Raw genomic sequence first — 13,541 nt, 5'->3', positions numbered from 1 at the left:
CTACCCTTTTAGTTTATTATATGTCTTCTTATAAACTGCAGGCCTTCCCATTAGGGTCCTCTCTGGTATCCTACATGTCAAGGGCAATCTTGAATGTGACTCAAGATAAAACTCTAATGGATGAAATTCAGTCCAAGTCTTTTGATTACCAACCTGCCTGTGAGGATCAACGTGCCAAAATTGCTTCAGAGGGTCCAAGTCTTGGCATCTCCAGCTTCGGGGGCCTCTTCATCATCGCAGGTGTGGCCTCAATGGTTGCTCTTTTGATGCACATGTATCACTTCCTTTGCTCTCACTGGCCAGCGTTTCGCACAATTTGTTCTTCTGAGAGCACATTTTGGGCCAAATTGGTTGAAATGGCAAAGCATTTTGACAAGAAAGATCTCACTTCACATCAGTTTAAGCGAAGAGACTCAAGGGTACATGCTACGGATATTCCTGATGATGAAGGTCCAGCAGCTGCACCGGATGCTAATGATATGCAGAACAATTCATCAAGGACTCACGAAACAGTGGAGAACGATCTTGACATTAATGAAAATGAAAATCTTTCTTCAGGGTCAGGGCGTAGGGATTCATCTATGCCTGTACTTGACTCATCATAAGCTATATCATTCATCTCTGTTGACTTATCATAAGCTAGCCTTCCTGCATGCGCGCCGCACTCGTACATGCGTAAAGCTTTCTTGTATACTAATATTAATTGTTTCCAGACATAACAATAGCTCTTAGTTGTACTTTCTTGTCTACTAATATCTTTTTCTTTTTCTTTTTTTTTTGGATAAAATTGTCTACTAATATCTATGCAAAATACTAATGGATCTGAATCATAGAGTAAATGTGAAAACAAACAGAGAAATATTAAATTTTTAATTTAGGGGGGGAAAACAAATCCACAACATCCCTTTCATTGCCTAATAGTCTAATTGATATCCACTTCTCTATTTTTGTTTCCCTTGTCTTCATTGGGCTTCAAGGTCGCAGACTTGCAGTCACGGTTTTCTTTGACTTCAGTGATAATCTCTTTTAAACTAAAATACATGATCTTGCCTGCACAGCAAATGCTTTACCAAACAAATGAGGTCTTCTTCTTTACCTCTCCTCTCCCTCTCTGTCACCCTCTCAGCAACTACTAAAATATATGTTACTTGGTGATGGATTAGCAAATCTTGCAAGTTTTGAAGACACTGTCTACAAAACAAACGCAAACAATTTTTGACATGAGTATTCTACAGCCAGAACAAAAGACAAACCAAAGTATTGTAAAATACCCATGTTTTAACTTTGTTTTCCCTTGTTTTAACCTTTTTTTTCTAATTTATATTTAGTTTTTTTTCAAGATTTACCATTTTAACCCTTGTAGATATTGTTTTGTCTTTTGTTCCATCTCTTTTATTTTAGCAAATGGCAACTTTTAGGTTTATTGAAAATTTAACTGTGGCAGTTTCATAAGGTAAATTACCTTAATTAATACAGATAGGTTTAATAGAGATATTGTAAACTTCTTGAAATCAGTTATGGATGAATGATATGAATGTTAATTAGTTTATTTCTTTAGATTTTCCTTAATTTCCGTAGTTTTCTTTCTTGAATGGATTATGATCCTAACAACAGGGCTAGCCCTTCGATCCAAGTGGACGAACGAAGTGGTTTCTCCAGCAATGTTACAACACTGCATCAGTTCGTTTACTACCATTCAACAATTGTTGAACGATTACCATGACAACTTTATGAAGGATATGCGTCGGATTCGGGAACAATGTTCAGAAAGGCTGTATCGATCTTTTACTTTGTGTCCGCCGACATTCGTCTCTTCAGATTACTCAGTTCACTCTGACCATCGACCATACACTTCCAATAAGGAAGCAAATTTGCATCCCTTCCAATAACCACCAAGGTACTGATCTTTCATCTACTCATCCTTATTCCAACCTTGAACATCAATCTCACCATCCGTCAGTCAATAGCCCTCACTCTGTTCCAAACCATATCACTCAGTACAAGACTTCAATTTTCTCTGCATCAAATTTGTCTTCCACAAAGGATAACCTTCTCGGCGGTGCTCCCACTACCAAGAGGTTCAAATCAATTCGGGTGAAACAAAACCTTAAGCCAAGATCGGAAATACAGATGAAGCGGAAATTCTTGTGTAAGTGCGCTCGACGTAGTCGAACCCGAATTCTTGAGACTGGTGACGATGATGATCGCCATGAGAAGAAGTCAGTTCTCAAGGTGACGAAAGCGAGAAAGTTGGAGGCTTCTATCATGCGCATCATTATGGCCATGAACAAGAAGGTACTCCTGATCATGATTTGAATGAGAAAGATATTGAGGAAATAGAGCGGACTAACATCAACCATACTGATCTAATGAGGTATGAGTCTAAATCTAGCGTGCTTGGGCTACGTGGAACTATATGCCATGACGCAGTTCACCATTCTAGATGTAGGAGGACTATTGCTTTGGTTCAAGGAGGCATCAATTTCGGAGGGGAAAATTGTCTAAACAGTGTCTCACATTTTAACAAAGCAAAGTTTCGGTATCTCATCTTTAGAAAACTTCAAAACAATATCTCACGTTCTTACCACGACTGAAGTTTGGTATCTAAAACCGTTAGCTCTGTTAAAAAGACTGACTGCAACCATTTTTATTCATAAAATGACCAATTTATCCTTGAGTTTTTAATTTTGTTATTCATTTTATATAATGAAGTTATCAAACTTGAGGTATCGTTCTAATGTTATCAAAACTTGAAGTACCACAGTTTATAAGGAATAAAAGATGAGGTACCGTTATGACGAATTTCTCTTTTTATTATATAAAAAGAATAACAAAAACAAAAACTCAAAGGTATATTGGTCATTTCATGAATAAAAATGGCTTCCATTAGTTTTTTTAACGAAGCTAACGGTTCTAGATACCGAACTTTGGTCGAGATAAGAACGTGACATACTATTTTGAAGTTTTCTGAATGTGAGATACCAAAGTTTTGCTTCTTCAAAAGGTGAGACACTGTTTGGACCATTTTTCCATTTCGGCCGCGGAGAGATCCACCTTATGATCATGAGATGAGAGATTTTGTGCCTCGTAAAAAAACGAAAAAAACAATAACAAAGAAAGAAAGATCAGCTTGGAGCAGACTCATAACGCTCAGTTCCATTCTCCACAGAGTCAAAGTTGGCATGACAAGGTAGTGGAGGGCCAATTGATTAATCAAACTGAGGTTTCCACAGGTGCAGTCCCCCTGGATTTGAGCATGTGGATGTTTTAGCAAAAGATGTTTCTCTAATAACTAGCCATGTTTTGAGAAAGGAGTTCTAGTGGAGAATCATTTTGTCAAGGCTCTTTCTGAGAAAAAACATAAACAACAAGCTAAGCATGTTGCTGCCAGTGAGAGTCCTTATCCAAAAAGGGCATGAAAAAAAAATCAAAAGTATGCATAATGAAGGTTCTGTATTAGAATAATAGGGGAATCGGTAACTCTGACTCCTAATCTGAACTTTTAAATATTTGTCGTACTCAAAGACTGATCTGGTTTATTAGTGCTCAAACTATTGTCTCCTGGATGGCAATTGGTAACTTTAATTCTATGTTGGGAGCTCATGAGAAGTCACAGGGTCCTCCTCCATCCCATATATCTTGCTTGAGAAGTCAGGGGTTGAACCCACTTGGCTCATATATGTTGTTGGCGATGGACCCGTAACTACGGATCTTAATTGAAATATGTTTCGTGGTGTAGATATAACAACCGATCATTCTATTATGCTGTAATTTTACTCCGTTATCAATAAAGTTATTTCCTCTAAAAAAAAAAAAATACATAACAAGCTCGGATAAGTTCAGAAACACACATTTCATCTTCTTATGCATATTTCATACTACCATGTAATTTGACCTTCATTATAAAAACTTGGATCACAGTTGTTACAGAAGGTTTTATATATTCAGCTCCACCTACTTTGCTCTTTAGAGTTCAACCATATTTTTTTATCAAAGGAAGAACTTTTCATTAATAATACTTTGGTCAATTACAATGGGGGGTTAAAGGTGGCCTTGTCAAAAACCAACTCTGATAGTCTTGTAAGTTGTATATGAAAAATGAAATCAATATCTCAAGAGTCGTAACCAGTTCATATATTGACCAAGTTGCTCTCTTGTTGTAGTTTTGATATTGATGGTTCCCACGTATATACATGCAAATTATCCATGTAAAATATAGAATAGTGACTTGTGCAAGTTTTGCAGTAGGTAGCAATCAACCTTGTCATAAATCTTCAGTATCAGATTCTTTAGGCCTAAAAAAAAAAAATGAAAATGTCAACTCCTGCTGTCCTCCTCCTGTTTCTGATGATCTGTGCAAGTTTAGTTCCAGTTCACGCGCAGCGCCGAATAGGTTAGCATTTGATTCTTGACAAACTAATTAAATGCTATTGTCATTGTCCTTGCTTGTTCAAAGCAGCTGCATGCTTATTTGAGTGGTTGCTTTTGATCTTAGCCTTTAGCTTCAGCTTCAATGAATCAGTGATGTTCTTTTGCATATATATGAAACAATTAGAAACAAAGTTCAGCTCGTATATTCTTTAGTTTCTAATTCTTATTTGGTTCTTTGTGTTCTTGTTTAGCCTTCATAAGCATTGATTGTGGAGCACCCTCGAAGCTGTATGAAGATCCGGATACCAACATAACATACTCACCAGATAACAATTTCATAGACACAGGGATAAGCCAGAACATTTCATCCGAATACATGTATCCAAACAATCCAAACTTGCCATTACCAGCCTCGGACCTTAGAAGTTTTCCTCAAGGAAACAAGAACTGCTACACTTTGAAACCTGAAGCTGGAAAAGGCAGCTTGAACCTAATCAGAGCTTCTTTCTTGTATGGAAACTATGATGGAAAAGACAAGCTACCGGAGTTTGATCTGTATTTTGATGTCAACTTCTGGTCTGTGGTGACATTTGTAAATGCTTCTGATATTGTCACAAAGGAGATTGTTGGTTTTGCACAATCTGATGTCATAAATGTTTGTCTTCTGAACAAAGGTTTAGGAACTCCTTTCATTTCAGGATTGGAGCTTAGACCCCTTAACAGCTCAACTTATGGTACTGAGTTTGGTACTAATGCATCATTAGTACTGGTTCACAGAATAGACATTGGATCAAGCAATGGAACGGGTAGGTATGCAGAAGATGTTTACGACCGAATTTGGTCTAATTACATCTCTCGTTCTTGGGATTTAGTGAGCACTTCTTCACCAATTACTACTGATGAAGACGGATATCGAGTGCCTTATGAAGTGATCAAGACTGCAGCTAGGCCTCGGAATGCAAGTGAACCTTTGGAGCTGTATTGGAACACAACCGACTCAAACGCTCAGTTTTATGTTTATATGTATTTTTCTGAAGTAGAGCATCTTGAGAAAAGCCAGTCAAGAAAGTTGAACATTTCTTGGAATGGTGCTCCATTGTTTGGACAGTTTGTGCCGCGTTACTTATATGCAGACATACTATCTAATTCAAAAGCTTTGGTGGGAAAAGATCACCAAATTTCTATATCCAAAGCAGAAAACTCGACCCTTCCACCGATTCTCAATGCGGTTGAGATCTACAGAGTCATGCAGCTAGTTGAATCACCAACTTATAGTGAAGATGGTACGTCTTCTTTTGTGCAATGCTATGTCTTTTCAGTAACATTCATCACATTGGTCTTGTTTAATTCTATGGTCTTCGTAAATGCAGTTGATGCCATTATGAATGTTAAAACTACATATCAAATTAAGAAAATCTGGGCTGGTGATCCTTGTGCACCTAAGAATTTCTCTTGGGATGGTCTAAAATGCAACTACACTGTTTCAGTTCCTCGGATTATTTCCCTGTGAGTCCTGTCAGTTCCTCGGATTATTTCCCTGTGAGTAATGCAATTTTTCTTCTTTCTGTATTGTACTTCTTCTAAGCATAGTTCCTTGTATTGTGATTAGCAACTTGACCTCAAGCAAATTGAGTGGGATTATAGCTGCTTCAATTTCCAAGCTTTCATCATTGGAATCCTTGTAAGTGTTATTTATTCACAAATCTATTTAAGACTCAGTAGTACTATACATGCCAAATTATAGTACTTTTTCCCAGGGACTTGTCAAACAATAACTTAATCGGACCAGTGCCTGCATTTCTGGAAGAACTAAAATCTCTCAAGATTCTGTAAGTGTAATATGAGTACATGATGAAATACTCATAGTTGTGCCAGATTTATATCACTAATAATTGAAATGCAGGAACTTGAAAGGGAATCAATTGTCTGGTTTTGTTCCAAATGCACTTAAGGAGAGATCAGATGCTGGATTACTTGTACTAAGGTACACCTTCTCATCTCAAAACCGAGAAACTGTCTTCTTGTTCAAGCAATAACAGAAGTGCGTGCTTCATATCCCATGTCATATCTAACTGCCATTTTCTCCATTTTAGTGTGGATAGTCAAAATCTTTGTGGCTCAGATTCATGCAAAACAAAGAAGAAAATTGTTGCCCCAATAGTTGGATCATTATTATCAGCACTGGTAGTCCTTGTAGTTCTATTTGTCTGGAAATTGAGAACCAAAAAGAAATCAGGTACTCAATTTGTTACTTCTGTAACTGTATGTTTCCATTTATGTTTTAACTGCATGAACAAGACTTTATATGACTAGCATACAATGCAATAATAAGAACATCATTCCTCAATAATTTGAATTCACATATCATTCTGTACCACTTGAACTTCAGAAGGACTAGAAACCTTTAAGAAGGAAGGAATTCCTGTTGCATCAAAGAAGTGCCAGTTTAGTTATGATGAGGTTGTAGAAATCACTAAAAATTTCCACACTGAAATCGGAAAAGGAGGATTTGGGACTGTGTACCATGGCTACATGAAAGATGGCACCCAAGTTGCAGTTAAAATGCTTTCTCCATCATCCACTCAAGGACCAAAGGAGTTCCAAACTGAGGTTTGTCAGTCAGAACTCCTCAAAAAACATAGTGCAAGGAAAATGCTGGACTAACTGGTTTTGGATTTGATGAGTTACATTTTCGTTGCTGCAGTCTGAGCTCCTCATGAGGATCCATCACAGAAATTTGGCCTCGTTTATTGGATACTGTGATGAAGCTGATAATTTGGCTCTTATATACGAGTACATGGTTAATGGGAACCTTAAAGATTATCTCTCAGGTAACTAATTAATCTATGTTACATTAAGCCTACCTAGGCTAACTTAAACATACTGAACATCAGAAAACATCTGATGTCTCATTTTATGGTTACAGTTAAAAGCTCATGTATGACTTGGGAATTGAGACTTCGCATCGCCATAGATGCTGCACAAGGTTAGTGATCCTATTCATAATGCCATTCATTAATTTTTATAATTTCCCTGGTATTTAAGCAGATTGTGAAAATTTGGTCACAGGGCTCGAGTACTTGCACCATGGATGCAAGCCACCTATTGTACACAGAGATGTGAAGACTGCCAACATTCTCTTAAGTGAAAACTTGGAAGCTAAGATTGCAGATTTCGGTCTTTCTAAGGTTTTCACCAATGACAGTGAAACTGATGTGGAAACAACAGTTATGGGGACAGCAGGTTATTTAGACCCAGAGTATGTCTCAAATCTCTCATTCCATTAGTATTTTGGTTATGTGAGAATATGACATAAAGCTGAAGTGTTGTTTCTTGTGTCCAGGTACTACAGTTCACATAAGTTGAATGAGAAAAGCGATGTGTATAGTTTTGGCGTAGTACTATTGGAACTGATCACAGGCCAACCTGCAGTCATAAGAAGCGACGAAAGAATCCACATTGTGCATTGGGTGAGTCCTGAGCTCCAAAAAGGGAATATAGCAAGTGTTGTTGATCAAAGAATGGAAGGAGATTTCGATGTGAATTCAGTTTGGAAAGCTTTCGAAATAGCAATGACATGCACAACTAGAACCTCTCACCAAAGAGCCACCATGAGTTTTGTGTTATCTGAGCTAAAACAGTGTCTGGAAATGGAGTTGTCGAGGAATCGAGAAAGAAATTTTGGATTGACAGAAGAAAGTGGAGATAGATTTGCAGCAGCATATAGTAGTTCGCCTTATAATAGTTCCATGTATACAGATTCCACAAATGCCGATTCCATGACTGGGCCATTTGCTAGGTAATATATAGTCCCCCTATTTGATCTTAGGACATAAGTTTCTCTGTAACTTCATTATTTTGCTTCCTTGCTACAGAAGTCAAGCTTGTAATCCATTTTGAGTTTATTCATCCAATATAGTTTCTGTAAATTCCTTGTAGGCATCATAGGTCGAACTGATATGAATGTGTAATGTCTTATAACCAATAAATGATTCCTTCACATATGAGGTTTGACACTTTGAATAGTAATAAAGCTCAAATCTAAGCTATATTTTTCAACAATCTCCACATTGGCATGATCTGAGCGGGTCGCTAATTCTTTTATACGTCCAAATTGATACCAATTCAAGTTATGTTCCCCATTACAGCTTGGTTCTACTCCTAGCAACTAAATACACAACTCCATCCGATGGAATTAGTGCGACTCTTACAACATGCTATGTTTTTTTTTTTTTTTGAGAAGAAACGAAAATACTTTATTCATAACAAACACAAGAGACAACATCATATGGTTAATTATTCAATAAATCCCTAAACGGTCCAAATTATACCCTGATTTGCAGACGTGTCTTATCTATTAGTCTGGATTAAGAAATACGCATCCATTGACCTGAAAATATTCACTATTTTTATGAACGTACTACTGGAGGCTAGCTCAAACCCCAGACTTGACTGTTGTACTTGGCTAACAAGATTCAAACAGGGTTGCTAACTGAAATCATGTACTCTATAATATATATGCTCTGGACTTTTAACTCTTTGCCCTTTGTTTATAAATCAAAATGATCAAGAAGCTATATGTATATAGTAGATTGAAACTATCACGAAATTTCTAGGAAGCAGAGAACAGGTTGAACAAAGGATATATAAAATGGGGTTCAGACGAGCCACATAGTGAAGCAAATCAATACACTCTATTATAAGCAATCAAGCTGCTTGCTCTTGCCACTTCCAGCAAGAGAGGAGAGGGGGCACTCATTTTTGTCTCACCTTTTTTAAGTATTAGTCTTCCATTTTCCCCAATATCTAATGGCAGTTACAAGTGACTAATCACACTGGTCTCTTTTCAAATTGTCAATAATGTTCAAAGTGACTATCCATGAACAATCTTGACTAGGTAAACTTTGTGTTCATACTGTGGCCTATAGGAGTAACCTGTGGTTAAAAGATCGAACACTGGATATATTAGCTTGAAGTTGATTAATGTGGATGATGTAGATTACTTATGACTTGTGACTTTTAATTTCATGACTATATATAGTGGAATCAATGCAATATGTATAGTTTGATATCTTTGAGGCGTAATATGTACTGAAATGTGAGTATTTATTGTTCATTAATGCGTCGAAACATAAAAGTAGATAATTTTTTTTGTGTATAAGAGTTGGTATATACATTATGCGTCAACGTGTTAATGCACAAAAAGGGATCCCAACCCCCTTAAATGATGTTAGAATTATGTGACGCAGCAAGGACCTCGCATCTGTTTGAAACTGATGAAGAAAGTTGGTAAAACTCATTCAAAGGGTATGAATTGACCTCCATTACATCAATGCACAAGGACACAACACACTGGGGGTCTCGATCAGAGGGAGACATTTTCTTCACTAAGAATTGGCTGCCAATGCAACTATCGTGAACCACTGACTAGTCATACGCAAACAATTGATTCTTATTATGAATATTTCACTTGCATAACGAAACGTTTACGTACTTAGAGAAAAAAAAAAAAAAAAAAAAAAAAAAAAGACCGATTAAACATTTGAAAACAACGTACACAGCCTAATAACCAAAGCCACCCGGAAGAAAATGATCACCAGGAGGAGTTTCGAATTCGAAGTTCACAAGGAAATCGCTGTTAATGTTGAAATCTTCAAATCCAGACCATAAGGAGTAGTGGTTCTGATCCAGCTGAGCTAAACTAGATGAGCTGGGAAGACTTGAGACTTCCTGATGAGACTGTGGAATACTGAAACTGTTACTTTCACTGGTGCTGCCGAAATCAGAAACTTCCATAGGCTTTGAACCAGAAAAATAACTGCACCAGGGTTCCAAAGTTTGCTTTGCTTGATCAAAACTATGCACAAAGCTTGTGTTCGCAGCATATGGTAATGTGCCACTTAGACAAGATGAAGCAGTCTCGGCGCCTTGAGGGGTTTCGATTTTGGGAGGAACTGGAGACGAAAACTGAGCAATGTTGTTCTTTCTGGTAGAAAAGATGTTTTTTCTTGCTGCCACCGCGAGCAGCTTCTTCTTCAACTTTGTGTTCCAATGGTTTTTCACATCATTATCTGTTCGTCCTGGCAGTTTAGAAGCTATGACAGACCACCTAATCCCAAAAACATAGACAATAATTAAACATAATGATCCACAATTCAACATATAAACCTGCTACTAAAAGAAAGTGGCAGTGCTAGCTAGTAAACTTGGGTATTGAACTTATTAATTGCCTGCTTCCAATGCTTCTAAAGAGAGTACAGATAACATTGTCTTCTTCCTCAGTGAAACTACCACGCTTGATGTCTGGCCTAAGATAGTTCAGCCATCTCAAACGACAGCTCTTACCGCAACGATTTAGGCCTTCAACAACAAAAGTTCAACTGATTAACCACCATATATATATGTAGAGGAGATTTGATTAAAATGCATGCAAATCAAGAGAAATAGAAGGATTAAGCACCTGCTTTGGTTGGGAGAGTAATCCAGTTGCCAGCAGTGCCATGTTCGTTGAGGTAGTTCCTGAGGGTGGCGTCTTCTTCAAGAGACCATGGTCCTCTTTTCACTTTAGATTTGTCACAGCATGGAGCTCTTCCCATGGTTAACACAGTCACACATACACAGACTTTTTGAAAAGCAAAAGGAAGCAGAAAAACTAGGGAGGCTGGATACTTGGAAACTTGATGAGATACGTGAAAGAGGAACTATAAATTAGCTTTTGAAATATTGACTGTGTAATATACAATTTTTCTTACAGAAGAATAATTAATACTATATATGTAGTATTTTTCTAAGGAAGACAAGTCAAATTCAATGTTGGTTTCGGGAAGCTTATAGATCTCATGCTCTTGTTGTGATGTAGAACTAGACAACTAGTAGCCAATGTCAATTTACAATGGCATGCATATAAATAAGGGTTTTTTGGACCTGTTTAGGGTAGAATGCTTCTTATAGTCATCTCATCACAAGTTTACTTGAAATGAAAACAAGGTCATGAATCAGAGACAAGTGGAATGGAGATCGAGATAATTCATAAAACAATTCCTTAGAATGAGATGAGACCAGCACCCAATACCTATTGTATGTTAGTACGGATTCATTCACACACGCTGGACTGATTCCTTATATCTTTATTCGCACTCTAAGCAAGTAAACATGTTATATTAATGTTTTATAATCATCAAAATGAAATAGAGAATAATAAGAAACGTGGTTTTAGATAGAAATTGATCATGATATTAGGAAAAATCATAGAGAATGATTTCGAATTTGTATTCCAATCATACAATAACCATGGGAATTTTCATCAAGCCAACAAATTACAATCTTAAAAGAACTCCATCAAAAACAAAAACACCACGAAAAGAACAGTACGAGATTCCAAGCAAGCGTTTAATTGGGCCTGAGCCTGGGGGTGGCCCATTCCACCCGGAGAATGAGGTTGTCATAGCCATACCCATTGAGTTTGTCTATAGCTCTTCGGCCATGTTCCTTGTTCACAAAGTTAACAAAACCAAATCCTCTGCTAACTTGTGTCTCTCTCTCAAGAACAACATGAGCACGGCTAATATCACCAAAAGGACTAAAGAGTTCATACAAATCGGCATCCCGGGCATCCTCCGAAAGGTTGCTAACCCGAACAGAATTCTCATCATTCCTCGGAGTACTCTTCTTCCCTCCTGGTCTCATGCCCGGAGGAACATATGTACCGGTTTTGCTAGTTGTGCCCGCCTCCGATGAGCTAATATCGCCGGTACTTTGTGTGGCAAGGTCTTTGTAAAGGCACTGTGCAGTCCAGTGGTCACCTTTCTTACCACAAGTCCTACAAAGCTTGAGAGTAGTATTGCCTCCTTCATTAGTCTTTGGTAGTTCATGTGCTGTGTTGGTGCCAAGAGCCTTAGGGCGTTCGAGCATGATCTCGTCTTTGGAGACCACAGTCAAGTTGGCACCGGCGTCTTCATCCACAGCATCTCCGAACTTGGCCCATGAGCGGCGCTCAACGGCGGCTTTAGTCATTTGGCGAGATTGGATCCGGGTGGTGGTGGTGATCTTGACCTTGTGGCCTTCTTCATTGAACTTGTATTCAATCACTTTCTTGATACCCTTCTCGTTGGGACCGATCACCTGCTTCGGCGGCAGAAGGAGGAGGTCCAACTCCTTGTCACCGTCCTCTTCGTCGAGATCTCCCCACCGGGGATTGGCTGGTTGGGTTGCATCTGCTGATCCTGGTCTCATTGTTTCTCGATCACAATTTCTCAGACTTCGTTTTCTCTTTTGCTTTCTTCGATATGTTTAGTTGGTTACGACTACAGCATCCCTTTTATATACGAGACTCTAAACCCTAATAATAATCCTATCATCATCGGGAAACCCATAGGAAAACCAAGTCCAAATGAGAGTAGGAAAAGTAATTACAGTTTTCTATTTTCATTTTCCAAGTGATGTCATTAAATTTTTATTTTTTATTTTTTTAAAACATAAACTTTAAACCATAAACTTAAACTACAGTCGTTGCCTGCGCTATTAACGATATTGATTGATTCATTGAAATAGATCTGGAAAAGGGAGAAATCAAGGACCAATGTATCCATGCCTCGGGCCTCTGTTTGGGTCTTTTGAAGTAAGTTGTGTTTGTCCCAAGCCCAATGATACAGTGGGCCGTATACCCATTCCGAAATCCATGGTTTGTTCCCATCAAACACTACTATAAGGTCAGAAGGTGAACTACAACTTGCAGTAATCGGACGTCATTATCTCCCTCACACAATTGACAAAAAGGTGCGACTATTTCTACCTCACTAAATGTTTAGTTCACCCCATGTTTTATTTTTTACTTTTAATGACACGACCCACCCCGAATTTCACCCTGAAACCCAGAGTAAGTCGTGCGGGGACCACCTCCAAGGAAAATTTACTGAAAAGATTAAGAAAATCTCCCTTGCAGATGGACAACCCTAACTCGAAAATTTCATATTACACTCTTAATTCAACACTTCCGAACCTCACATAATATACAATAATCCCAAAGTATTCAGAGCTACTAAACACAAGCGGAAGCAAGAAAACACGAGTAGGTTGAACATGTAACCTACTGGCGAAAACTGGCAGAAATGCGGGTGACTATGCCTCGTCTCCTACTAGATCCAACCCGAACTCTGCAGACTGGGCAATTT

The 13,541-nt window shown here is 38.1% G+C and overlaps 4 protein-coding genes across 4 annotated transcripts in view; 2 read left to right on the top strand and 2 right to left on the bottom strand.

Annotated features, from left to right (window-relative positions):
• Positions 1–605, top strand: part of LOC101310265 (glutamate receptor 2.8-like) — a 4,719-nt gene extending 4,114 nt beyond the window's left edge. Inside the window, exon 3 of the mRNA XM_004288860.1 lies at positions 42–605. Coding sequence (XP_004288908.1) covers positions 42–605 — 564 coding nt within the window. The remainder of the gene's footprint in view (positions 1–41) is intronic.
• Positions 606–4,346: 3,741 nt separating this feature from the next.
• LOC101304610 (probable LRR receptor-like serine/threonine-protein kinase At4g29180-like) lies at positions 4,347–8,270 on the top strand. The gene is made up of 12 exons (XM_004287455.1): positions 4,347–4,393; positions 4,623–5,654; positions 5,742–5,877; positions 5,981–6,052; positions 6,129–6,200; positions 6,275–6,355; positions 6,465–6,607; positions 6,761–6,981; positions 7,076–7,202; positions 7,298–7,357; positions 7,441–7,630; positions 7,715–8,270. Exons 1-12 carry the CDS (start codon positions 4,348–4,350, stop codon positions 8,172–8,174), a joined length of 2,640 nt encoding a protein of 879 aa, XP_004287503.1. The 5' UTR covers position 4,347; the 3' UTR covers positions 8,175–8,270.
• A 1,663-nt stretch (positions 8,271–9,933) lies between these two features.
• LOC101309972 (transcription factor RAX1-like) lies at positions 9,934–10,967 on the bottom strand. Its single transcript, XM_004288859.1, has 3 exons — positions 10,832–10,967; positions 10,602–10,731; positions 9,934–10,480 (listed from the first exon to the last, which is right to left on the bottom strand). The coding sequence occupies exons 1-3, from the start codon at positions 10,965–10,967 to the stop codon at positions 9,934–9,936; spliced, it is 813 nt and encodes a 270-aa protein (XP_004288907.1).
• Positions 10,968–11,760: 793 nt separating this feature from the next.
• Positions 11,761–12,603, bottom strand: LOC101309678 (eukaryotic translation initiation factor 3 subunit G-like). The gene has a single exon (XM_004288858.1). The coding sequence runs from the start codon at positions 12,601–12,603 to the stop codon at positions 11,761–11,763; it is 843 nt and encodes a 280-aa protein (XP_004288906.1).
• Positions 12,604–13,541: the final 938 nt, after the last annotated feature.

This window comes from Fragaria vesca, linkage group LG1, assembly GCF_000184155.1.
Source record: "Fragaria vesca subsp. vesca linkage group LG1, FraVesHawaii_1.0, whole genome shotgun sequence".
Taxonomy (NCBI): Eukaryota; Viridiplantae; Streptophyta; class Magnoliopsida; order Rosales; family Rosaceae; genus Fragaria; species Fragaria vesca.
This window is presented reverse-complemented; position numbering and strand designations above follow the sequence as displayed.